The following is a 27,130-nucleotide window of genomic DNA, read 5'->3' on the forward strand; positions in this document are numbered from 1 at the left end:
CTGTCCCGGCCGGCCAGGTTTTAACCCCCGGGTGCGCCCGCCGAGTCTACCTGTTCTTTCCTTCCTTGAGGAAGGAGAGGGCCAATAGGAAACTTAGCTGGGCAAGCTAGGAAGTGGTTTGCAAAACCCTGCTTTGTAGAAGCTGAAAGAGCCGCCTACCAGTTAGATCTTCCGAAATGGGAATAGGCAGAGAGACACACACCCTACCCTTGACTTGGTTACTGAACTGACCCGTGTTCTGGGCTGGCACCATACAATGAGTTGTAAACCAACCCTACCAGCTGAGTTCACATCACACAGTAAGTGGCAAAGCAACTAACTAAGCTGAAAACCAACCCAGCTGAGCTGGCTTTGAAAAAGCAGCCTTTAGATCTTTAACTAAGCTGGTTAAGCATATTGGGCAAGCACAGACATAAAGACATAATTAGTCTGGATTAACTCATCAGGAACAATAATTGCAGTTGGATTCACACAACGTTCTAGATTAGGTTAAAAGGAGATGTTGTAGTTTGTGGTACAGCATGTTGTGGTACAGCCTTATCTCCGTACTTGATGGCCATCATGGTTAAACCCCCATATGAATATTCCGAGTGCAGTTTAGCTATTTTGGTGAGTCTCCTCAGTATAATCTAATTCCATCCCATAGTGTAGATTTTTAATACAAGAATTTATAAAATTGGGTACTTTGCAAGCCTAACTTTTAAAAGAGTCAGTCCATTTTTTTCCTATGTAGGAGGAAATATGTCTTCTCAAAGTCATATTTGCTCCTACATAGGAAAAAATGGACTGACTCTTTTAAAAGTTAGGCTTGCAAAGTACCCAATTTTATAAATTCTTGTATGCTCACTCAGGCATAGATAATTTTATTTCCTTTCCTATTTGTATCCCATTCTTTTGCATGGGTGATGTTTTCTTCCATTATGGTACACAAAGAAAAGATTACATTATACAATAAAATCACATAAATATGACTATATTGCCACAAATTGGTAATTCTATTTTTCCATGTGCAGATTTAACAGGTTAATTGAAAAGCTTAAAGCAAATCATCTGCAGAACCATTTATTTCTGTATCATCTTCCCTGTGCCTATAGAAATTCAATGAAGCATCTTTTGAACATCCCAGCACTGATACAGAATTAACTATTGATTTTTTTTAAAAAGCTGCAAACACTTGAGTTTTGACTAAGGCTGCAATTTTATGCTTGGTTACTACGAATCAGCCCCATTGAAATCAGTGGGACTTACTTCTTTAGAATACAATGTCTTTAATAGATGGCATATAATTATAACTACATTTCAGTGCATTCAAGTAGCATTTACTTGATATGAAAGAGTGCCAAGTAATGCAATTAAAGCCTTACACAACTTTTTTTTTTCCATTTCTGTCTCTCTCACATAGAACTATTTACTTAAGCATCATGCTGCACCAAATTCACAGTTACAACATGGCTTTTTATCAAGGGGATGGGGATGGGATGGAATGGAATAGAATAATGGAATGGAACGGAACAGAACAGAACAGAACAGACAGAACAATGGAATGGAATGGAATGGAATGGAATGGAATGGAATAGAATAATGGAATGGGGGTAATTGGAGCCTGCTGCGGGGCATCCTAAGGGGATGATTAAAATGCAAGATTTTGGTTTCTGATTGTTTTACAGTTTTATGGTTGTTTTATAAGTTATTGGTTCTACTGTTGTTGTGAGTCACTCAGAGTTGTTTAAGATGGGTGGCCATATAAATCTTTTAAATAAATAAACAAACAGCCAAAGTCTAGTGCTTTTTAAAAATACCTTTATTAAAGTATATGAAGTTTGTAGGAAAAGGTCCATCTGTGCTAGCAGTAAAGCATGTTGGGATATTACATTTCAGAGACGTGGGCTATCGTATCTACCACAATCTATCTATTGAAAACTTGAAGATGCTATTCAGTATTACAAGATTCATTTGTTTCTGTACTTGTCCTAGATTAATTTTAAACATTTATTTCCATAGATGAAGGTATATTTCAACCATTAAAAATCTTTTCCTAGTTCAAATATAACAAGAAGATAAAGACCCTAACTTCGGCTTTAAAAGTAAGATACATTTCAAAGGTTATACTGTTTACAAATATACTTTATACTATACTTTAAAGGACAATGAACCTTTCTGAATCTCAGTTAGGTCACTGGATGGTGAGTGGATCTAACCAATTTGTTTAAACCAAGATATGAATTCATTTTCCAAGAGATTGTGTGATCAAGCAAGATTCAGACAAAGAACCAGGTTGTAAAATTTGGGCTGGGGTGGGGAAGAGAGATCAAGTAACCAGGGAAAGTTAGAAAGTGAAACAGGAGCAAAACAGTGTAATGAGAAGACCACTATCTGGAAGCAGAATGTGTATCATTGGTTTAAGGAGACAAAGCTGAATGTGTCTCATCTAACTAGATAAGGAATTTTAGGAGCAAGTCTGCTACAACTCATGGCCCATCAAATCCATGGTCAAACAACATGTTAATGTCAGTATGACTCCAGGAACTGCAGCAAAACTACCTATGTCTGATTATTCTAGTTTCCCCAGCTAGTAGCTGAGTGGCTTTCTGAGCAGCTAAGAACTCCACTCCCAGAATTTTAACAGATGTTTTCCTGAAAGTTGGCAAGTCTTGCAAACTGTCATTTCAACATATGTTTCTCTTCAAATAGCCATTATTGGAAAGAGACTAAGGGATTAGGAATTCACAAACGTATTGTTTAACAGTACGACAGACCTCATCCACCCATTTCCCTTGACCTGACTGAGAAAACAAGACACAGTTCTCACGCTTCCCTCCATTGGGCTGTGAGCGGTCCCAGTTGAAGTAGTTCAGGACCATTCCATTGACATCAACAAATTTCCCCTCGTTGACCATGTCAGTGACCCCAAGCCAAAAATTTGCTACACCTGGCAAGCTCTTCTTGCTGTACTCTCTTAGGGCTGTTGTTTCATCTCCATCTCTGGGAATAGCGAGTGTCCCACCTTTGGCTATGCAATCTTCATTTGCTTCGTGGAAGTGTTTTGCACCTTCCGATGCCAGGAAGCATTTCTTATGGATCTTTGTTCCACGAAGGCAGACTGTGAATGGAATAAAAAATTACACAGGAAGTAAATTATTTAAATTCACTACTGTAGCTTTATTATCATCTGGTTCATTTTGTTCCAGTTTAGTATACTGTGAACCCAGCCAGCTGTGGCTTAGTCCACAAACCATAACTTGATGTAATTTTTGAACCAAGTTAAAGAATAACTACATGTTAAGATGATAATTAACAGCTGAATCAGACCAAAAGTCCATTTAAGTCAAGCATGCTTTTGAAATAGTGCCCCTCCCCAAATGCCTTGTAGGAAGCTGAACAGCAGGATCGGTACAACAACAACCTCCATCTTATTTTCCCCTAAACTGTAACTCTGATACTGGCAAAATGTGTAGCCTTTCTGGATAGAAGGCATGATTTTTTGCCCACTTCCCTTTTAAAGCTGTCCAGGGTAGTAACATCACTGCTTTTTTCTTCTTAACCCACTGTAAGTAAAGTGCTTCCTTTTAGCCCTTCTACATCTCTTTCATTTTTGCTTCATCAGACATCCTGGGTTAAAATGGTAGGATAAAAAAATATCTCCACCCTCCTAATCATACTTTTTATACAAGTTTTATTGTAATTATTTCCCTCCCCAAAGTTAAAAAGACTCACTAGTTGCAATCTGACTTCTAGTCCCTTGAACATTTTAGCTACTTTTCCATCACCATGATAAAAGGTGGTTATCATAGCATCATCATAGAACAAATCAACTCAGAGTTCCCACTCAAGGCCCAAATGACCAGATTATCGTAATTTGGACACATTATGCGAAGACTAGCTCTCTTGAGAAGTCTATAATGCTGGGAAAGGTGGAAGGAAAGAGAAGAAGAGGACGACCAGCATCAAGGTGAAGGCACATGATTACAGCAGTGGTAGGTATGCTGTTGGAAGACCTGAAGGGCCAAGCTGGGGACAGATCATTCTGGGGAAAGTCCATTTATATATTTGTTAAGAACTGGCACCAATTTGATGGCATTTAATCAATCAATCAATCATAGAATCATAGAATTTAAAGTTGGAAGGGACCAGAAAGATAACCTAGTCCAACTCTTTGCAAACTTCAGGAAAACCAGTTAAACCATTCGTGAGAAGTGGCTATCTACTCTCTTCTTAAAAACCTCCAGAGATGGAGAATCCATAACTCCATAGGTAGACTGTTCCATGGTTGGACAAAACTTACCATCAGGAAGTTTTCCCGGTTCTTTCACCAGTTACTGGCTCCATTCATAAAAGGAATGTAAGCAGGTTAGTTAAAAGTAGCTTCATTCAAGACACACGAACTTTGGGAGTGTCAACCTCAGTTAGGATTTTTGTGGCTTGGGGTGCTAGGTAAACCCAAACTGTTGGGTTACTTTATGGTTCAATGGACAGCATGAACACAGAAAATAATTTAGTTCAATATCCAAGTTAAGCATATTATGTGAACAGAGTGTCAGACTCTCCAATCAAAGGTTCACAGAACCCTCTTATTGGAGCACCTTCCATCTTTCTCTCCCCGGTGTGAGCAGACTTTGTGTCACCAGATGGGAGGGGGTGCCAGATCGGAGTGTGAACAGAATTGTTATGGCTAGCAGCTTAGTTCCTCAGCCACCCCAAGGCCATGCAAAGAGGGAACATCAGAGGAACCATCTGGCATGGGAAGGGGGGTGGCATGCTTTAGGGAGAAGAGGGGTAGAGGGCAATTTAGAGAATGCAGTTTTAAATGTTAGTTTGAGCAGGAATTGGGCATTCGCAGCTTTTTCCTTGTGCTGGTCATTTTGCTTCATTAAAACAGTAGAAAGAGCCTGGTCTCCTGAGTGTTGTTGAATGAATGCTTGAGTGTGCCAGTGCTTACACAGATTCACTATTATCCCGTGTGCTATTTGCCCTTGGCAAGATTGAGGATGGGCGAGCTCATGAGGAAGGAAGGAAGGAAGGAAGGAAGGAGGATGCATGGCTAGACCTTCTTCATGAAGGCAGTAATGACTGCAGTAGGATGCTATGTATTTCCCCAGTTTATCTTTCTCTTCTTTTCTTTTCTTTTCTTTTCTTTTTCCAAGCAGGCAAGCACGTTTCCAAAGAAAGCCCTGGCTTTGTTTGCTTTTTTAAAAAAGAGTGTGGATAGACATTATGGACCCAGAGATATTCTTAGACATAAGTACGATGCTGGAGGGATCAGAGGTCCTGTTGAGCACCAAATTGGCATTCTGGGGCAGATCTGGTGCCCATTGGCACCATCTTGCCTAAGCCCGCTCTGCCTGCAAAACATCTATTCTACCTCCTGAGCCCCAGTCCTTCCAACTTCTGTAAATCTTGTTTCTTATTCTACAGATCTGTGTTATTCTTTTGTTAGAAGATTTGGTTTTGAATGTGGTGGGGACGGGGTGGAGGAGTTGGAAGGTTAAAGCAACTTGGGACTGTTATTTGTACTACTGTATTTCTGTTTGAAGGGAAAAAAAAAAACGGTCCCTCCTGGTACACCTCACTGGCTTCACAGAAGACCGCAAAAGAAAAGAGGCATCTATATTGACATCAGAGCAGGCAGAATTAGCAGGAAATAGGAGCCTCCTTGGCTTTGCATGGAAGGCAGGGATCTGTAGCCGCCTTTATGATGTAGTTTTGCAAACTGCCAAAGTAAAGCTATCCATGCATGAGGTCAACTCAGTGCTTAGCAAATAAGTCCCAGACCAGGGATTCTTAAGGGGTATTTTAAATCACCTTTGAGCACCCAGCAGTATGAATAACTTTTAGTGCAACAGGAAATGAAATCATATTTGCCATATTCTCCTCCTCTTCCCCATATTAAAACTCTAATTAAGGTCATTTAACAACTGAAAAATAGACAAAGAAGAGAGGGAGGCTAAAAATGATGACATGAAGCAAGCAGACTAAAAACATTTTAAACTCTCCTATTGAAAGCTATGGATTTGAAAGGTTTGCAAATGCATTAGGGGGGCGGGGTTCTGGCTTCCACCACAGTAACCAGCAATTCTTGTCTCTCCCCTTGAGCTGTCTTTTTTGGCCCAGAAGAGAGCAGAAGAATAAGACTTGCTACTTTGACCTCACACAGATCTTCCTAAGCTTGCAGTTGGGGACAAGCAGAATTCATCATTACATTGCAACCACCAAAGTTGGAGGAAGGGGTTGCTTATGCTCTTCGCTTTATCTCTCCTGTCAATAGCACTATTGGGGATTTGGATTCAGCAGAAGCCGTTATTAGAACATGCACTCCTGACCATATGCAGAGTTCAAAAAGAATAATGAATAATGAAGGAATAGCAGGTAGGATGCAGAAGATGTATCAATGAATGCTAGAAAATATTTGTGGCATTTGAAATAGAGTCAGTAAGGAATACATATGATAGGAAAACATCACTTCCTCCTAAGCCTCATCTGGAACAGAGAGAAGCTGGCCTAGTGGTCAGACAAGCTCATACGGGCAAACAGATGAAGCAGTCTCCAAAAGGTACAAGTACTTTGGAAAGGTAAAGGTTTCCCTTGACATTAAGTCCAGTCGTGTCTGACTCTAGGGGGTGGTGCTCATCTCTGTTTCAAAGCTGAAGAGCCGGTGTTTGTCTGTAGACACTTCTGTGGTCATGTGGCCAGCATGACTACACAGAATGCCGTCACCTGCCCGCTGAAGTGGTACCTATTAATCTACTCACATTTGCATGTTTTCGAACTGCTAGGTTGGCAGGAGCTGGGACTAGCAACGGGAGCTCACCCCGTCACACGGATTCGAACCGCCGACCTTCCAATCGGCAAGCTCAGTAGCTCAGCGATTTAACCTGCAGCGCCACCACATCCCTTTTTACTTTGGAAAAGTGACACTGATTTGTTGGTTGAATTACTGGGTGACCTCTGCTGCATACTTGCTTTGAACAAGCACTGCCATTCCACATGACAGTATCTAATGGACATTTCTTTCATATTATGCAACTTCTAATTGGCCCACCTTCACCATACATCAACACTGGTGGTGGAATAGCATGCTTTAACACAGAAGTGCAGAACTAATGGCTTTCCAGTTGTTAATGAACTGCGGCATCATACATGCCTCACCTCTAAGGATACCAGGAGCTGAAGTCCAGCAGCCTCCCAAAGAGCCAAGTTTCTCCATCCTTACTTGATTGCATCTGAAGCCACCAGGCCAGATTAGAAGTACATGAGACCCAGAGAGCTGCATTTACTCTGCTTCCCTAAGTAGCTGCAGGTAGTCCTCACTTAATGACTGCCCGGTTTAGCAACCATCCAAAGTTACAACAGTGCTGAAAAAGTAACTTAATGGCTGGTCCTCACACTTATGACTGTCACAGCATCCCTGAGTCACATGATTGCCTTTTGCATGCTTCCTACAAGCAGAGTCAATGGAGAAGCCAGCAGTAAAATCTCATGTCGAGGTCAGGTGATGTCTTGCTTAACAACTGCAGGGGACTTGCTTAATGACTGAATGGGAAGTGAGGTTGTATGCTTGTCATGGTCATGTGATGTCTTGCTTAATGACTGTGTCGCTTAGTGATGGAGTTGCCAGTCCCAGTTGTGGTTGTTAAGCGAGGACTACCTATATTGCCAGAAATCAGTTTTATCTCTCTTTGTCCAATGAAGTTGGTCCTATCTTCAATTTATCTTTAACTATCTACCACAACACAGAAGAGTACAGCCAGAGTTGAGACGAACTTGAACAAAATGCCTCAGCTCATTATTTCTGCTACTACCTGGCAAGGCAGGACAGTGAACAGGAAATTAGCAAATGATGGGTGGGAGAAGAGGCATGTGTTCACAGCATCTGCTCTTAGAGGGTCTGAGAGGACCCAGTCCTTCAGCCGTTAATCCAGACCTATTAGCGTCCCTGAAACTTTAGACAGGTAGCAGGGTGGAACTAAAGCTTTCGGAAATAAATCCTTTGAACTGAATAAAGGAAGAGGCATGGTTTTGTTTCACAGACATTTCTAGCAGCCTTTTCTGAAAGAAAAATAAAACAGCATCAAAACTTACCTGTTTGTAAGGCTTGCATTTCTTTCAAGGAATTTACCTCTCTCCAAAGCTTGTTAATTTGACTCTTAAGGTCACCATTTTTCTCTTAAATAGGTAGAAATTTATGGATTAGTAAAAGTCCCATTTCAGTCCTATACATACTTGAAGTGATCAACTGATACGTGTTTACCTAGGAATAAGCTTCAATCAACTCAATTGAACTTAACTTCTAAAAAGAAATGCATAGGATTGCATAGTGAGCTCAACCATATTGGGTTACTTGAGTAAATCTGCATCATATTCCTTCCCAAAGTTCCACAACAGTTGGAAAACCTGATGTGGAGTCCAATAGAAACCAGGCTATTTCCTCATTTTGCAATGATGATTGAGAAGGTTTGTTAATTTTTCATTGCAGGGCTGGGAGCTGTCTATTCCCTTTAATCAGTATAAGGAATAATGGTTACACCTGAATAGGTGTGAGAGTTCTTTCTTACACTAATAAAGGATTTTTTTTTAATCTGTTCAATCCTGCCAGATTCTCGGAGACTGCCTGGACAAGTCCCTGCAGTTTTTCTGGCAAGGTTTTTCAGAAATGGTTTGCCATTGCCTCCTTCTTAGGGCTGAGGGAGGGTGACTGGGCCAAGGTCACCCAGTTGGCTTCATGTCTAAGGCGGAACTAGAACTCACAGTCTCCCAGTTTCTAGCCTAATGCCTTAACCACTACACCAAACTGGCTCTCAATAAAGGAAATAGTAGTAACCAAAACAATGAATAGATGCAGACTGCCCCACCTTCACCAAACAGGCACAACTTCTTCCTTCTATGCTGAAAAAGCACAAGGGACCAGACAAGAGTTTTGGTACCAAAGGTTGCCTACATATCAGTGTCTCATTTGAAAATGAAAGACTTGCTGGAATTCTTCCACTGTAATTTTCACTGTCCTTATAAAAATAATTAATCAGCACTCTTAGATTTTTATTCCTAGGATTATTTTTTTCTAGGAGGTAAGGCACCAGCTTGCAAGAAGACGATTTAAACCAATCAAATGTCACAGGAACCAAGCCAAGTGAGACTGAATCTGGCCTTAGATGGCTTACACATGTCAATTTGTTTACCAAAATGAAAAGGAAAGTGGTACTATAAACATTCATATACAGATAATGTTAAGTAGAGTTATTCAAATCAAATTCACTAATCAACTCCAAAATAAAGATCTGCAGTAAACATGTTGCCATGGAAGCAGTAGAATAGTATACTACCTTCATTCTTGATGGCCCCATTACTTACCTTTTACTCTCCGCTTGGTGTGTTTCTTTGCCTTAAAGGGGGAAGCTTGGCCAGTCACCTGATCCAGCAAAACTATGGTTATGAAAAGGAAAATCAGACATCCTCCTGGTTTCATGTCTCTTTTCAGACAGTGAGCAAGTACCTCCAAGAACAGAGCGTTAGCAATTCAGAGTTCACATCCCAGTAGAACTGCTTGTGGTCACCTTTATAAAAGTGCAGTGAGAAATTGGCTGGGCTTCTTGTTTATGACATGAGCGAAATGTCTCAGCAGGCTTCATCATAAAGTGCCCTCTTGTTCTCAGGATACCTAACGCCTCCTTTCTGACTTGCATTTCCTGTCCAGTCTGGCCAATGCGGGGTATCAAGGCTGTTAACCCAAGACTAACTTGCAATTTTGGAAGAAATCCCCACTGGTAAATATGTCCTTGGGATAGCCGCCTTTATAACAGGAGGCTGGTGGTAGGTATTACACATATGTACTTAGGTTTTACACACGGACATGCAGTATATACATACAGTATATAGAAACATGCATCCACCTAGAGAAATTTATCCCTGCAAATCCCAGTATTATATTGGCTCAGAACTGAAGATGCTGTTGTTGCATCCAAATTGTCTAATGACTCCTAGCAACTTCATTCATGTCATTTCTGGGCAACAATATGGAAGGGGTTCAGCAAAACCTTCCAAGATTCTTTTCTACCCTACAGCGCAGTATACGTACGTAAACACACACACACACAGACACACACACAGATATCTACAGAATAGCTGGGGAACATCCAGGTAAGGAAAACAGAAATTCTCCTCTCTTTTATTTCCCTGTACAATTTACACATTGGATATTCAGCTTTGGCCTTTACTCTTACTTCAAACTTTATACAAATATATTCGTTTTTTCTTTACATTTTACATTTATTTTGTAATAATACTTTGAGATCTCCCTCTTTTTAAAGATCTCTTTCTCTTTTTAATGAGAAAACTCTGTTTTCTGGGAGTTGAAGCCCTGGAATTTCCTGGTGGTCTCCTATCCAGCAATTAACCAAGTTAAATCTTGCTTAAAATAGGGATGTCCAGTTTGAAACCCTGGGGCTGTCTGAAGCTGCCGAAGTTCCTTCCAGAAGTTGCTGTTAAAATGCTCAGCAAAGAGAGAGAGAGAGAGAGAGAGAGAGAGAGAGTCTTGTGAAACCATATTTACTGTATTTAATAATTTAGTTTAATTTTAATTAATATTAAGCTTCCTGTACCCTCCCCCAGTCCCACTTATTTATTTATTATGGAGTATAAACTTCAGAATGCCGTTTAAAGTCCAATCACAGCCTTAGACTGAAAAAAGTTAGAAAGGTTAGAAAAAATAGGTTTGAAAATACTCCTTGGGGCCAGGGTATGATCAGGATGACCGCCAAAGTGACAGTACAAACAGAAATGGGATGAACAGCTTGGCCAAGTCTTCAGTGCAAAAATAAATCTCTGTTATGACTAGTGAGTAAACAAGTCTGATTCCTCTAGGTTCAGGTGCAAAGTGTTCCCTTGGTGGTGGTAAGAAATCACCAACACCGCATTTACACCATGCTCAGAAGGTATTACTTCTGAGCATGAAAAACCAGCTGCAGACTCCTGAACAAGAACGAACACATGTTGCTAACAAAAGTCATCTATTATAACATATAAATCAACAGGGACAAAAAATACTTATGAAGTATTGACCCACTCAAGATATAAAAGGCTGCAGCTCTGGCTGAAAAGCATGCTTTAAAAAAGAAAAAAAGAACTTTCTCCCCCTACCCCACCCCACTTTTATTGTTGTGATAGATCCACTGCAATTCACATCAAAGTATTACACTGTAGTTATATTTATTTATTCTTCATATTTATATGGCCATCCATCTCACAAAATAGTAATAATAATATAATAACAGTTTTGGTCTTGAACTAATTGCTTAATATTAAGATCTCCTCTGAACTGTGTATATGTGTGTGTGTGTGTGTGTATAGATAGATATATTGATATAAGGAAATAAGACATACAAGGCAAATTTAACAAAAAATAAGTAAAAGGTAGAATATTAATAATAATAATAATAATAATAATAATAATAATAATGTACTCCCCTTTTTGTACATTTGCTAATTTGTGATATTTGTAAGCATTCTGGTCCCCTTAAAAGCCAGGAAGCTTTCTCTATGCCAAGCAGCCTCTATGAGCTTTGAACAGGACGTCCCCCACATGAAGGACTGACTGTACCACTTTTTGCTTGTATGATTAAATCGCCTTCTCAAACGATACTGAGGTTGGAATGAGTTGTTTGGATACAAGAAGCCCATTTTTACATCCCTCTTCAGGCCCAAAGCTCCTTGCATTTACTTACCCAAATCCCAAGGATCATAAGAAGCTTGGTAGCACCTTTTCATATTAACAAATTTTACTAAACAGCATAAACTTTCATGAACGTTAGTCTGAAAAGATGCTACCAAATTCCTTTCCATGTTTGGCAATTGTAGTTTAGCACAGCTCTCTTCCCATATTAGCCAGATCCATCTCTTTTGCGCATATATGGTACCTACAGCTCCTTAGAGCAGTGTTTCTCAACCTTGGCTACTTTAAGATGTGTGGACTTCAGCTCCTGGAATTCCCCAGCCAGGGGTGGGAAATTCTGGGAGTTGAAGTCCACACATCTTAAAGTTGCCAAGATTGAGAAACACTGCCTTAGAGGCATTGCATAATGAGATAGGAAGATAATTGGCACTGTATGCTCCCCACAACTATTCTATTTGCATTGTGCTAGTCCTGAAATACTTTGGCCACATAATGAGAAAACAGGACACCCTGGAGAAGATGCTGATGCTAGGGAGAGTGGAAGGCAAAAGGAAGAGGGGCCGACCAAGGGCAAGATGGATAGATAATATTCTAGAGGTGACGGACTCGTCCCTGGGGGAGCTGGGGGTGTTGACGACCGACAGGAAGCTCTGGCGTGGGCTGGTCCATGAAGTCACGAAGAGTCAGAAGCGACTAAACGAATAAACAAGTCCTCATTCAACAGTAGTTGCCCAGTTCATCCTCAAGATGGCAGCATTGAAAAAAAGACAAACAGGTTGTGTTTTTAGTCAAGGTCTGTTAACGATTTAGGTACAGGTTTCAAATGTGAAGCCCAAACTTTTCTTCTTTTTCCAGTTCTGACTGATAGGCACTGTCAGTGCAAGAGACTGCCTTGATTTATAAATACAGCAATGTTTTAAATTGCTGTTGCACAACTTGCTTTTGAGTAGATAACCATGACATTTGCCCACTGCTCCTTAGGTGAATGTAAAGGAGAAAGCAGTCCAACCAGGTGGAAGGTAAGACAACAGCTGTACAGTTTTCAAGATAGGAACATTTCATTTCCTACCACACTTGCTTTTGCAAGCTGCTTTAATTACTCCATAGAAATCAGGGGTGGGGTGGCCTTTACAGCTTAAACAAAAATGGAAAACAATGTGTTTGCATTAGGTGTCAGTGTTGCAATTTCATGTGGGTCATATCAAATGCTTTAAAACATCTGGACAAGTTCCAGCCAAAGTTTACTTGGCAGTAAAAGTTTACTTTACAGTCCTGTTATCAAAGGGTAATAACAAAGCATCTGTAAAAAGCAAAAGATTATCTATGGATAAAAGCCAATTTGATGTGGTGGTTAAGGCATCAGGCTAGAAACCAGGAGACTGATTTCTAGTCCAGCCTTAGGCACAAAGCCAGCTGGGTGACCTTGGGCCAGTCCCTCTCTCCCAACCCTAGGAAGGAGGCAATGGCAAACCACTTCTGAAAAACCTTGCCAAGAAAACTGCAGGGACTTGTCCAGGCAGTCTCCAAGAATCGGACACGATTGAACAGATTTTTAAAAAAAATCTATGGATAAGTCTACCTACTTTGGCTGGTCAGTACTTAGATAGGAGTCTACCAGGAAATCCATCCAAGCCTAAATAATCTGAGCTTGGAGAGGGTTGTTTCCTTTGCTATTTGTTTCCAGTTGCTACAGTGTTGTTACACTATGAGCAAAAACACAGGATACAAACCAAAGAATGAGAACAAATCTTTTTTTTATTTTTAATACTGTAGCTTTAGAATTAGATCATTTTGCTGAGCTTTGCATTTAAATGTAGGAAATATTTCCTGATGCTCCTCCAGCTTTGGCAACATTTGCAAGCGAGACAGGACTAAGCCCTTGGCCAATGCCAATGTGTAGCAATTGGGATGGAGTGGTTCGCATGAGCTGTGAGGCAAATATAGACCTGGATATCCAGTGTGTTGTGCAAATAAAGTAAATGAAAAGTGGAATCAGAGATAAAGATTAACCCACTGATTGATTACTCACCCTAGGAAGAAACATGGAGCACAAGAATCCAGGATGCCTTTGTCATTTGGCTAAGACCTGATACTGAGTTTGGTGCAAACAATAATGCATTTTCTATCTGGGGCACAACTGTTTGTGAAGCAGCTGTAAGAAAATGAAGATTGATTAAGCCCATCTGAGAATTATTCTTGAAAACAAAAAAAGAGCGACTTTTCTGAATGAGGAAGCAGTCACAAAAGCAACTCTGAGCACGGCAACAGAGGAGCATGGTCGATGATCTAATTCTCAGACTTGAGCCTTAGATCAAAATAAGATATGAACTGAATCCACATATTTGTTTGCTTCTTCCTGGATCTCTATGGATGTATCAGAATATTCAGCCTCTCTGGTTGATCAAGGGAATGACCCTTGAAATCCTGCAAAAGTTACCAAATTATAAGTGATAAACCTGCAGAAGGGGAAAATAATGAAACGATGACTGACAGTAATGACATTAACCATGTTTATTTTTAACAAAATGCAAATCAAATTCTTTTTTTTCTTGGCTTAGCTGACTACTTTCTGGACTGCAGCCTCTCCGATGTCATGCAAAGTGCAACCATCAGCTTAATGTGTCCACCCATGGCTTGGTGCAGTGGGTAAGCCCAGTAATAGACCATGACTGCATCCACACAACACTCTTAACCAGGTCAGATAAAGATCTAGCAGCTGCATTCATAGACCAGAGCTAAGCTTGATTAGCTTTCCCCTTGGCAGGTGTGTACACAGTTAACCTTGGCCAGTTGGTTCATTTACAGCTGAATATATTCTGTGAACCTGATAATGGGCTAATTCAGTACCCATGGTAAGCAATTGGATTACCACATTTTGTGGCTCTGAGAGGATGAAGAAACTTTGCCCTTTCAGATATTTCCTGACCAGTTTAAACAAGCAGCCATCTATTTAGTTTCCATGGTAATGTATTGCTGGCTATTATGCTTGGCCAAAGCTATTAAGGTAATCTTCCCTAAGAAAGAGGGGGGGTGTCATGTGACCCATCAAGAGTTCCTGCTTGCATAGCAGAACAAGCAGGTTCATAGGCTACCTGGTTGCAGTTTCCTCAGGCCATGGCACAGGGATTCTTTTTAAACCTACATCTATGCATGAATGAATGTGCCTCTGCAAAACTCAGTAGAAGCAATCTTCCTTACTGTCTTTTGGAAAAGATTTATTTCTTTCTTTCTCTTTAATATGTCTGCAAAATGCATATACCACCCACTCTTTTTTAACAGCTGTGGGTGGCCTACAAAATTATAATAATAACCATCAATGATAAAAATGTAATTAAAATAGGATATATACATGATTTCAAACCTACCCAACTTTTAAGGGTTTCAAAGCCCAAGCAAATGAGCTTGCTTTTAGCCCTTTTCATGATAAGGCCTTGCTATCCTAGTTTATCAGAAGCCTATTTGAGCTTGTGCAACCATCCCATATGGACCGTCCAGTCCAGAAAGAAATCATTGCTCAGGCAAAATGCCTTGCATTCAAAGGTCTTCTTATGCTTCTCCTCATCCAGGAGACTCCAAGGACAAAGCTTGGGTGAGTGGAGACAGGTGAAGATCTGAGCTTAGGAACTTCGCTGAGATACTGCTGCTAGCAGTTCAGAGGATGCCCATCTGGGAGACCAAAGGGCAGATCCATCAGGTTCCTGCCCAGAATAGTAAAGGTGCCCACAATATTTTGTGTGAGGTACTCTATGGGAATCTTGAGTGTTGCATTTGGGTGTAATCAAAGCAGAAAATAGAGAGCCAGTAGTGGTTAAGGCATCAGGTTAGAAACCATGAATTCTGGTCCTGCCTTAGGCATGAAGCCAGCTGGGTGACCTTCCTTGGGCCAGTCAAGCTCTCTTAGCCCAAGGAAGGAGGAAATGGCAAACCAGTTCTGAAATCTTGTCAAGAAAACTGCAGGGGTTTGTCCAAACAGTCTCCAAGAATCAGACACTATTGAATGAATTAAAAAAAAGGCAGAAAATAGGTACATCTTCAAATTTGAAACTCTACCCATTTTAGTCCATAAACTGACATCACACACATACACACCCACACACCTTGCATATTTTCCTTCTTAAAATAAAAAGTTTCTTGAGTCAGGCTTGAATACTAGAGACTTCAAGTCCATGTAGTTTTCTTGGCAGTAGTATGGAAGCGGTTTGCAATTGTTTTTTTCTGAATGTTTCTTCTTTTCCCCTATCTTACAGACCTGGGATTCTCTGTTGGTCACCATTCCAGCATTCATCACTCCAACCCTTTTCATGATCAGCCAGGGCTGGCTAAGTATAATATAATATCAATTATCTTTCATTTTCACTAAAACTGGGGTCTGCAGGCTGTCATATACAAAAATATGGTTTAACACTGTATGAATCTGGCCAAGCAGGATAGTCTTTTCTTTCTAATACCTCCAGAAAAACAAACGGGGGGGGGGGGGGGTTGGCTTGCACCAGAATAAAAAGTAAAGAGCATTAGTTTTGGATTTCACAAGTCTGTTTCTGATTTCATTTGAGAAATACTGGGGTGGGGGGACAGTCAGTCCTACACTGTACACATAGAAACTGCCAAGGTTAATAAACAGATTTTTCAAGTTCTGTAGCACTGCCAATGTGTGGAAAAGCAAGCTGACCCAGCCTGAGGGACATTGGGCAAAAGAATTGAGTATGTGCATTATTTCACAATCATATCTCTGGTGAAAAAAGAGGCATTGTTGATCTCCAGCCTGGAAAATACCAGGTCAGGGTGAGAATGTCACTCCCAAATTCTGCACTAGCAGTTCTCTTGTCAGAAGATATTTGCTCAAGGATGCTTTGATGAGTATTTAAAAATGATCACAGAACAATGAGGCTGATTTGATGAATGGAGATGTAAACTATCTATTTTCATTGGATAACTGTCCTGTTTGGATCACTGAAAAAGGAACAGAGAGAAAGCAAGGCAGAGAATTACAGAGACAAGCTTTCTCATTCTTAATGTACTTATGGTAGTCTGATTCACACAAAATGTTAAGCTGTAATGCTTTAATGGCCAAACCCAGTTACTGAAAAATATGCACTTAGTTATGATGCAGCCATTTTTGCACTGTACTGTAGTCTGGTTAACATAAAGGGAGTATCACAAAGACAGATTTCATTGCAAAACGGCAGTTCATTAAGGAATTCTCAGTCCTGTGGCTTGAACAGGAAGTTTTTGTAATGCCCTACAAAATGTTAGTCAGATTTGTTAACGTCATATGCAATCACTATGAATTATGACTTTTGATGAATGGCCACTGTGATAAGGAAATTACTACTGTCTATACCTTCTGTGGAATTACCAGATCTGGGCTGTAAAAATCTGGATGACCACCAGTTGGACAAAAATGAAGTTGAGGGCCCAGGCCATCATAAGAAAAAATATTGTTTAATGCTTGCCTGCTAGCAGATAATATTAAATGCTTGGGGTTAAGTTTCAAGAGAATGTCGGTTGAACAGCAGGTATCTGTAGGAGGAAAGTCTGCTGCACTTGGGAGAAAGGGGAAGAAGACTGGTTTCAAGGTATTCAAAACCCACAGAGTGACCTTGTTATGGGACCACTGCTGACCTAGCTGTAATCTAAAGGCTAATTAGCATAGTAGAACACACACCTCTAAGGTGGGGCTTTTAGAAAACATAGAAAATGGTAAGGAATACTATGGGATAGTATATAGAATGTAAGGTTACTGTGCAAGTGCTAAAAGAATCAGCCAATAAAGAGATTTTGTTGCCTTTATTTCCTTGCTAGAAAATGTATAAAAGAAAAGTCAGGTGTGTTGTTCCAGGCTCTTGCACTTGAGCAGGAGACCTCTCTTGCTGCTGTGCACAGAAATAAAAGAGAACAAAGGACCTTCCCACCTTGGTGTGCTTTATTGGGTGACACCCTGCACTGAGTCACAGGCCTTTTTGGCCAACAAAGTATTTCTGTGTCTTTGTTGCCATCAACAAAGTTGCATGTTGCATGTTCTGCAGCTCAGATCTGTTAGCATTTAATTTCCTTTTATCTGCTTTGCAGTTCCATCTCCTGTCACTCACTCAGCCAGCCACCTATCAGAATAACACTGTACTACTCTGTCAATGTAGTTTGTAGTTCATGAACATTTCTTTTGTAACAGATTCATTATCTGTGATTGTATTGCTACAATGCTTAACTTGAACTGATCCATTTTCTGGGTTCATCCAGTACACTGAACCATAAACTCACAAAACAGGCTGCATCGACACAAGAGACTTTAGTCTGCACCAGAAAAAAAAAAGAAACTAAGCAAGGTTAAAACTAACCAAGCTTACTGTGGTGTACAAATGCAGCCACTAGGGCAGCCTTTCTCAGCCTTTTGACCCTGGAGGAACCCTTGAAATATTTTTCAGGCCTGGGGGAACCCCTGCACATTCTGGCTCAAATGTAGGCCAGAAGTTACAAAATCATTATATTTGTTTCATGCGTAGGCCTGTATATATGTGTCAACAATGTTCTTAAATTAAAAATAAAGAATGAAACTTACCTCTTTAATGTAAGGTTGCCCAAATTTGAAATAATTTTTTAAATAAATAAATCGTGTTCTCCCAGGGAACTCCTAGTGACCTCTTGCGGAACCCTAGGGTGCCATGGAGCCCTGGTTGAGAAACCTTGGGTTTAGGGACTTCAACTAATTAGGGTTCCTTAAAACTGTTATTTTTGCTACCAAGATCTATGACTGTTACCCTTCTATAAACAATTTGGAGACAAATTCTTTTGTCACTTTTGTAAATTAGGCCAGCATATCACAGGCAGAAACAAAAGGTATATGCTCTCATACAAAACAGATGATGAGAGATGCAAGAAGCTCTGTTGTTCTGCTTCTGAATGCAGAGAAGATCTTTCTGGGATCCTAAGAAAAGCCCTGCATCAAGATGTGCTTTACATGGGGAAAAGATGAAAGGACCTTTGTTATCCTAAAGCCCTTTCGGAATTGATTAGCATCTTCTTTGAAGGGAGGGCAGAAGAAGTGTCTGCTTTCTTCCATTGATCAGTGTCTTTGTTTCCTGGCAAATGGCTTGATTAGTTTTCTGTTCCACTCCAGAACTGACACTAGACTGTTGAATGAGTCCTCCAAGGCAATCTCACCGTGAGCAACCTGAACGTCTCTGTGGCAGCAATAAACAAGAGCAGCCACTGCTCCTTCAGTAAGATGGCCTAGCTAGGTAGTAGCACGTAGCCAATTTTAACTGATTTCAAAAGCTAGCGGAGCTAGACTTGCTCATTCTGCTTGGATGGGAGGTCAACTGGAAATCAGAATGCTGCAGGGCAGACTGGGAAGTTGGAAAAAAAAACTTCCTGAAAGAAGGCTTCTGTGAAGGAGAAATGCTAAATGCTAAATCCAGTCTTCAGCATACTAACTCCAGTTTTCAGCATCTCCGGGAGGGGCAGAAACTTTTCCTGCCTAAAGCCTTGAAGAGATACTGCTAGTCATTGTTGGACTTCCAGATCTGGGCTGCAAAAATCCCATTGACCTCCTAATGGTCAAGACTTCTGCATCTCTCCTATTGGCTGACATGATTTTTGTAGCCCAGATCTGGTAGCCAAAGATTGACAATGTTAGGTGGGTTCAACCAGTGGCCTAAGTCTAGGGCTGCATCCACTGAGTTAATAAATGCAGTGTGTTGAATTTTGACTTATGCAATGTGTCACTCCAGCCACTGTGGTTTATTAAATCACAGGAAGCTGCTTAGCTTTATCAAGCTGGCAACCTCAATAGTCTCAACAGAGATATTTGAAGCCTTGAACTTGCTTCATAAAGTAGATACAACTCAGTCAACTGAATGACTCAACAAGAATCTGCTTCAGGTATTACATTATACTACTGGGCTATAACTCCTTTAACTGCATAATTAGTTGGATTTGGCATATATAACCCAATACCATTTATTCCATTTGGCATGGTCTATCCAATGGGTAAGCCAGAATGCGGCTTATTTAGATTTGGCTTAGCATGTTGTGTGAATACAACTACAATGGTTTAGAAACTATGGCCGATGGCTGACCATGTGCAAAGCCAAACCACTATGGCACAAAAACCCTAGTTGATGCTTAGCATTTTGTACAAATCCAGCCAGTTGTGGTTTCTTAATAAACCATGATTAAATAAACTATGGCGTAATGCAGGTGTATGGACAAGTTCTGAGGGTTTGGATGCTGCAATTCAACATACTGATCTCCAAGACAGACACAGGAGGCCATCTAGTGATGTGGTGGTACCACAGAAGGCATGTTTCTGAATATTTTTTGCTCAATTGATAACCACATCACTAATACTCTGACAATGTGCCTTCATGTTTTCAAGATACTGGGCTGCATAAGTAGGAAGCTGATGCCACAAGTACATCTGGTTTAATGCACAGCCTTTTACTGGAGATTCTAGAAATTGCACCAGGGTACTTCTGCAAGCAAAGGATGTGCTTGGCACCCACCCCTGCCCTCCCTGAGCACACCTCTCTTGTCCACCCATAGATGTGCTGGATTAAATGCCATGAGCCAAAATTAATGCTATGCTTCATAGTTTATTTATATTTTTATGTAAACATCATTTGCTTGGTAGGCACAATATAACAAAAGCTCTAAAGCAACAGAGAACAATTAAAACAAACATTTCAGTTTACTTAGTTCAGGCTGATGTTAAAGAGAGGCTGTCATAGTTCCATAATCCAAATTGGGAACTCATTTCCTTTTATTTGATGAAAGCAACCAGTTAATTAGAGAACAACTTGAAAGTAGATTAGTAACAAGAGGCTGAGGTTCAAAGGGTGATTTGGATCCCTGTTCCCCAGTAATAATACTGATTAGACAAAATTCCTTTTCTACAGAGTGTCTCCTACTACAGTATCTCAGAGACAGGATTCTACCAAATCCAAAGTCACTTTGCAGAACTGCAAGCTCAAATGTCCCCCCACTCAAGATTTTCCCTGCCCATAGAAAGCAAGACTTGATAATGACAGAAAGCTTCCGCTTTCTACCTACAGGGGTATTTCTTCACCTATATGGGGCATTCTAACCTGCAGCAGCTCCAGTGTATTCTGATGTGGACAGTATCTCTTTCAAAATTCGAGTGATGACATCCTTTTCTAAATGTTGGGTTCAACATTAAGTGAGGTAATTTGATGGCCTCCTGGATCTACTCAAACAAAGCACCATCTGAGCTGAGTATGTTTTCCAGTAATCTTGACTGTTACATAGCCTAATCTTCACAAGAGCCAGGCTGCGATTTTAGGGTAATGCTGTCACTTTGCTGGCAGATGGGGATGAGGATATAAGCCAAGAATTTAGAGGGAGCTTCCAATGATTTGCACTCTTTCACCTAACTCCAGGAGAAAATCCAGGCTCCAGTGAATCTGAGGCACATAAGATTGAAGTCAATGGATCACAGGCACTGATCAGTTTGTATGAATGTTGGATGCTTTTGATCCCACTTGATATTAAAGCCTCTCTCTAGGTCATAAAGGTATAAACATTGACCTATTTCAAAAGAATGTATCCAAGGACAGTTGTGTTCCTGAAGTGATTTCCACAATTGGAGTTCTAAGCAAACAAATCATCCACAAATGCACACCCATTGTTCTAAAGTTGCAATACTGCAGAAGTAAGTGTAAGATCAATTTGGTTGAGTTATCATAGGTTCACAACCCAAAGGCTGCAGATGACTGTGAGAGGAATGGCCCATCTGATAACACCAGAGCTGAAGAGAAGCAAATGCAGCATAGTTCATACAAACCTTGGCCTTCAAAAGCAAAAGTAGGCCCTTGGGAGTAAGCTGAATCATGGAAGTTCTAATGCTATCAAGGCATCTCTAAAACAGAGAATGGGGGAACCCAATGCTAATTGAATGCCAGTTAAACTTCTGGCTTCCTTTCAAATTACACTCAGCCTTATCTACATTTTTGCTGATGGGAATACTCAAGATGAAAATCAAGTCATATAATACATTTTGCACAGCTTGCTCTAGGTTTCTGCTTTGGGTTGGCTGCCTTCTGGATATATTTGCCATCATCAAGAATGTGTGCAGTGCAAATAGAAGTGCAAATCTGCACAAAGGAAGGCAGGAATGTATTTCCCTTTCTGCAATACAAGGCTGATGGACAATAATCTAAAAGGTAGGCCTGAGGGATTATTTAACATTATAAATTAGTGAGGATTAATGTATCCAGGCGGATACACATCTACATAGATTTTGGGATTTAAGCATTAATTTCTACCCCATGCATGATCCAGAAAACATTGTAATGTTCTCCCCCCCCCCCAAAAAAAACCCTGTGCGATCTGAAAGTTAGTCTGTTCAGCAACAGAGATGAATATCTTCCATCAGAAGCAGTCCCTGCAGCTTTGCCTATTTCTTAAAGTTTCCCTTCATAAAATGTTTACTTGTAAAAGTGTCAGAAGATGGTGTTTTAAGGCACCTATCTGTGCCCCTGATTAAGTGAAGAGCCTTTTATCAACCCTTCAATCTCTCTAGTCCTCTGCTTTAGTTGCTTGTTCACATGCTCTCTTTGAATGAGCAAGCAGTACTGGCCATAGGAAGGAATTGCAATTTCTAATCGCCTTCCTCTGGGCAGCTCTGTGGACTGAGTTAAAAACAAGAGGACAAACGTGGACAGCAGCAATGGTGTGAAAAGGTAGGCTCACTCAAGAAGGGTTTACCGAAGTCGTCATTGCTCTCCAAAGTCTAGAGTAGGGACTATAGTAAAAGCCTACTGGGACAACCAATCTTCTTGGAAGGAGGCAACTTTTGATAGTGGTATATATTGGTCTATGACCAAAATAAAGTTTGACTTGATTGCTTTGATAGTGGTAACCTTGCAATGGCTGCTGCTGATCAAAAAACACCTAAAGTTATGGCATTCGTTTTGGCACTTGTTTGACATGGTCCCTTTCTTCCATCTCTATATTTTTGTTTTTGTTTTCTTCTTGGAGAGATGGCATTCTGCAGAGCTATACTGATTTACTGCAAAAAAGCTATTACTCACAAAAATGGAATTGTACATGAATGTGCAATGGCTGCATTTTGAATGGCTTTCAAAACTGGGTTAAGACCAATCCATGGAAGAAAATGGCTATTAATCATCATGGCTACAGCTATAGATATCTGGATAGTAGGAGAAGGCTGATGGTGGAAGAATGAGGATGCAGCAGGAATATCATTTTATTGATGGATATAAAGTCTGTTGGCAGGGCAGTGGATCACTAGAGCAGGCTCTTATAAACAGCAATGTGGCTATAAGAGCATTGCCAGCAAAATCCCCAATTCAGGTAGCAGAGCCTGAATCAAAGCTGTTCATGTTTACTACTGTGCAGATATTCAATCTGAAGATTATATCTGAAGCTGATCCAATCAAACAGTGAACACAAATTGACTTTTTAAAAATAGATTGGACAGGTGTTTAAATCTTATTGGATGTTTTTGAATTGATCAGGATGTTTTTGTGCATAGGCAAAAACAGCCTTTTAAAAAAAAGTGAATGAATTTGCCAGTTCCATCCAAACAGCTGAATTGACTCACTTCAGTTTTCTGAGTCAATGCAAATCATCAAATCTGATCGATTTTCAAAATCAAATCAATAATTTGAATGGATTTGATTCCCAGTCTGTCTCTGGATCAAGTCTCAAACCTGCTGTAAACCCAAACCAGTATAACTATTCTCCTACCCCATTCCCACTTTGGGAAAAGAACAGAACTGAAGATCTGAGAGGGGGGAAAAAGTAATAATGTAGGAGTGCCCAAGGGAGAACTCTCCCCCCCCATTTTTTTAAAACCAATGGCTATAAAATTCCTATTGAGTTTGTTTGGACTGCAAACCACAGCCTAATATGGCAGTTTTATTTTACACCAGCACTGGGATGAAGAAAAGTGATATAATTATACTAAATGATGTATACAAATCTGATAAATTCTTCTAACATTTTGAGAACCCAACCCCTTCCCTTTCTTTGGGTCCTTATCATCCTTCACTTGATTTGTTTGCATCTGTGGCTTGGTTGATTCACAACCTCAAGGAACCCTAGAAGAATCTATGCAAAATGACTTATCATCCAAAGTCAACCTTTTAAGACTATAACAGAGCCCAGCTGTTCGGCAGTCAGAATGCACATGTCAGAAAATTAGAAATATAGAATGGGAATGCTTAAAATGATATAATAGGTGAATCCAAATGCATCTTTCTTTTGTAGCAAGATGTTAGTAACCATTTTTCCTTTGATATTTTTGGGAAAAATAGTTTAATGGTTCTCCAAGACATTTGGATAGAAATTTTCCTTGATTATTAAGGTGGGCAATACTAAAATTACATAGGAAATCAGTGTGCTGTGCTGATGTACAAGTGCAAGATATGGGGTCACAGTACTTTGTGTATAAGAGAAATGGTAGTGAGACAAGAATAATGTGAGGCTTACACAAAGTGTCAGCATTTGGATATAGCATTAAGAGACTAATACTTCTTTAAATGTGTTGAGTGGAAATAGTTATTCTTGAGCTACCTTTAAATATTATTAAGAGTGCATTTTTGCTTAACAATGCTCAAAAAAGATGGTAAACAAACTTTTAGGATATGAGGGTATCAAGTCCTTCCAAAGGATTTTCATTGTAAGATAATATAATTTACACAAACCAACTCTTCAGCAAAGGATCGTTACCTTGTCGTGGTGCTGGAGCTTGAGCACCTCAATGATGCCATGAGCTAAACCGTGAAGGGCCACCCAAGACGGGAAGGTCATGACAGAGAGGTCAGACTAAATGCGATCCCTGGGGAAGGTAATGGCAACCCACCTCAGTATTCTTGCCGTGAAAACTAAATGGATCAGTACAACCAGAGATATGTCGGTATACCATCGGAAGATGAGACCCCCAGGTCGGAAGATGGTCAAAATGCTACTGGGGAGGAACAGAGGATGAGCTCAACTAGCCCCAGACGTGATGACGCAGCTAGCTCAAAGCCGAAAGGACGGCTAGCGGCCGACGGTGCTGGTGGTGAACGGCGAATCCGATGTTCTAAGGATCAACACACCATCGGAACCTGGAATGTAAGATCTATGAGCCAGGGCAAATTGGATGTGGTTATTGGTGAGATGTCAAGATTAAAGATAGACATTCTGGGCGTCAGTGAACTGAAATGGACTGGAATGGGCCACTTCACATCAAATGACCACCAGATCTACTACTGCGGACAAGAGGACCACAGAAGAAATGGAGTAGCCTTCATAATTAATAGTAAAGTGGCTAAAGCAGTGCTTGGATACAACCCAAAAAATGATAGAATGATCTCAATTCGAATTCAGGGCAAGCCATCTAACATCACAGTGATCCAAATATACGCCCCAACCACAAATGCTGAAGAAGCTGAAGTAGAGCAGTTCTATGAGGATCTGCAGCACCTACTGGACAACACGCCTAAAAGAGATGTTATTTTCATCACAGGAGACTGGAATGCTAAGGTGGGCAGTCAAATGACACCTCGAATTACAGGTAAGTATGGCCTGGGAGAACAAAACGAAGCAGGACACAGGCTGATAGAATTTTGCCAAGACAATTCACTCTGCATAACAAACACTCTCTTCCAACAACCTAAGAGACGGCTTTATACATGGACTTCACCAGATGGACAACACCGAAATCAGATTGATTACATCCTTTGCAGCCAAAGGTGGCGGACATCTGTACAGTCGGTAAAAACAAGGCCTGGAGCTGACTGTAGTTCAGATCACGAACTTCTTCTTGCACAATTTAGGATCAGACTCAAGACATTAGGGAAGACCCACAGATCAGCTAGATATGAGCTCACTAATATTCCTAAGGAATATGCAGTGGAGGTGAGGAATCGATTTAAGGGACTGGACTTAGTAGATAGGGTCCCGGAAGAACTCTGGACAGAAGTTGGCAGCATTGTTCAGGAGGCGGCAACAAAATACATCCCAAAGAAAGAGAAAACCAAGAAGGCAAAATGGCTGTCTGCTGAGACACTAGAAGTAGCCCAAGAAAGAAGGAAAGCAAAAGGCAACAGTGATAGGGGGAGATATGCCCAATTAAATGCAAAATTCCAGAGGTTAGCCAGAAGAGATAAGGAATTATTTTTAAACAAGCAATGCGCAGAAGTGGAAGAAGACAATAGAATAGGAAGGACAAGAGACCTCTTCCAGAAAATTAGAAACATCGGAGGTAAATTCCAGGCAAAAATGGGTATGATCAAAAACAAAGATGGCAAGGACCTAACAGAAGAAGAAGAGATCAAGAAAAGGTGGCAAGAATATACAGAAAACCTGTATAGGAAGGATAACAATATCGGGGATAGCTTTGACAGTGTGGTCGGTGAGCTAGAGCCAGACATCCTGAAGAGTGAGGTTGAGTGGGCCTTAAGAAGCATTGCTAATAACAAGGCAACAGGAGACGACGGCATCCCAGCTGAACTGTTCAAAATCTTGCAAGATGATGCTGTCAAGGTAATGCATGCTATATGCCAGCAAATTTGGAAAACACAAGAATGGCCATCAGACTGGAAAAAATCAACTTATATCCCCATACCAAAAAAGGGAAACACTAAAGAATGTTCAAACTATCGAACAGTGGCACTCATTTCACATGCCAGTAAGGTAATGCTCAAGATCCTGCAAGGTAGACTTCAGCAGTTCATGGAGCGAGAATTGCCAGACGTACAAGCTGGGTTTAGAAAAGGCAGAGGAACTAGAGACCAAATTGCCAATATCCGCTGGATAATGGAAAAAGCCAGGGAGTTTCAGAAAAACATCTATTTCTGTTTTATTGACTATTCTAAAGCCTTTGACTGTGTGGACCATAACAAATTGTGGCAAGTTCTTAGTGGTATGGGGATACCAAGTCATCTTGTATGCCTCCTGAAGAATCTGTATAACGACCAAGTAGCAACAGTAAGAACAGACCACGGAACAACAGACTGGTTTAAGATTGGGAAAGGAGTACGGCAGGGCTGTATACTCTCACCCTACCTATTCAACTTGTATGCAGAACACATCATGCGACAAGCTGGCCTTGAGGAATCCAAGGCTGGAGTTAAAATCTCTGGAAGAAACATTAACAATCTCAGATATGCAGATGATACCACTTTGATGGCTGAAAGTGAAGAGGAACTGAGGAGCCTTATGATGAAGGTGAAAGAAGAAAGTGCAAAAGCTGGCTTGCAGCTAAACCTCAAAAAAACCAAGATTATGGCAACCAGCTTGATTGATAACTGGCAAATAGAGGGAGAAAATGTAGAAGCAGTGAAAGACTTTATATTCCTAGGTGCGAAGATGACTGCAGATGCTGACTGCAGTCAGGAAATCAGAAGACGCTTAATCCTTGGAAGAAGAGCAATGACAAATCTCGATAAAATAGTTAAGAGCAGAGACATCACACTGACAACAAAGGCCCGCATAGTTAAAGCA

The 27,130-nt window shown here is 40.5% G+C and overlaps 1 protein-coding gene across 1 annotated transcript; it reads right to left on the reverse strand.

Annotated features, from left to right (window-relative positions):
• Positions 1–2,173: 2,173 nt before the first annotated feature.
• CLEC3A (C-type lectin domain family 3 member A) lies at positions 2,174–9,502 on the reverse strand. Its single transcript, XM_063312917.1, has 3 exons — positions 9,343–9,502; positions 8,077–8,160; positions 2,174–3,100 (listed from the first exon to the last, which is right to left on the reverse strand). Exons 1-3 carry the CDS (start codon positions 9,455–9,457, stop codon positions 2,709–2,711), a joined length of 591 nt encoding a protein of 196 aa, XP_063168987.1. The 5' UTR covers positions 9,458–9,502; the 3' UTR covers positions 2,174–2,708.
• Positions 9,503–27,130: the final 17,628 nt, after the last annotated feature.

The sequence above is a fragment of the Candoia aspera genome, chromosome 11 (genome assembly GCF_035149785.1).
Source record: "Candoia aspera isolate rCanAsp1 chromosome 11, rCanAsp1.hap2, whole genome shotgun sequence".
Lineage (NCBI taxonomy): Eukaryota > Metazoa > Chordata > Lepidosauria > Squamata > Boidae > Candoia > Candoia aspera.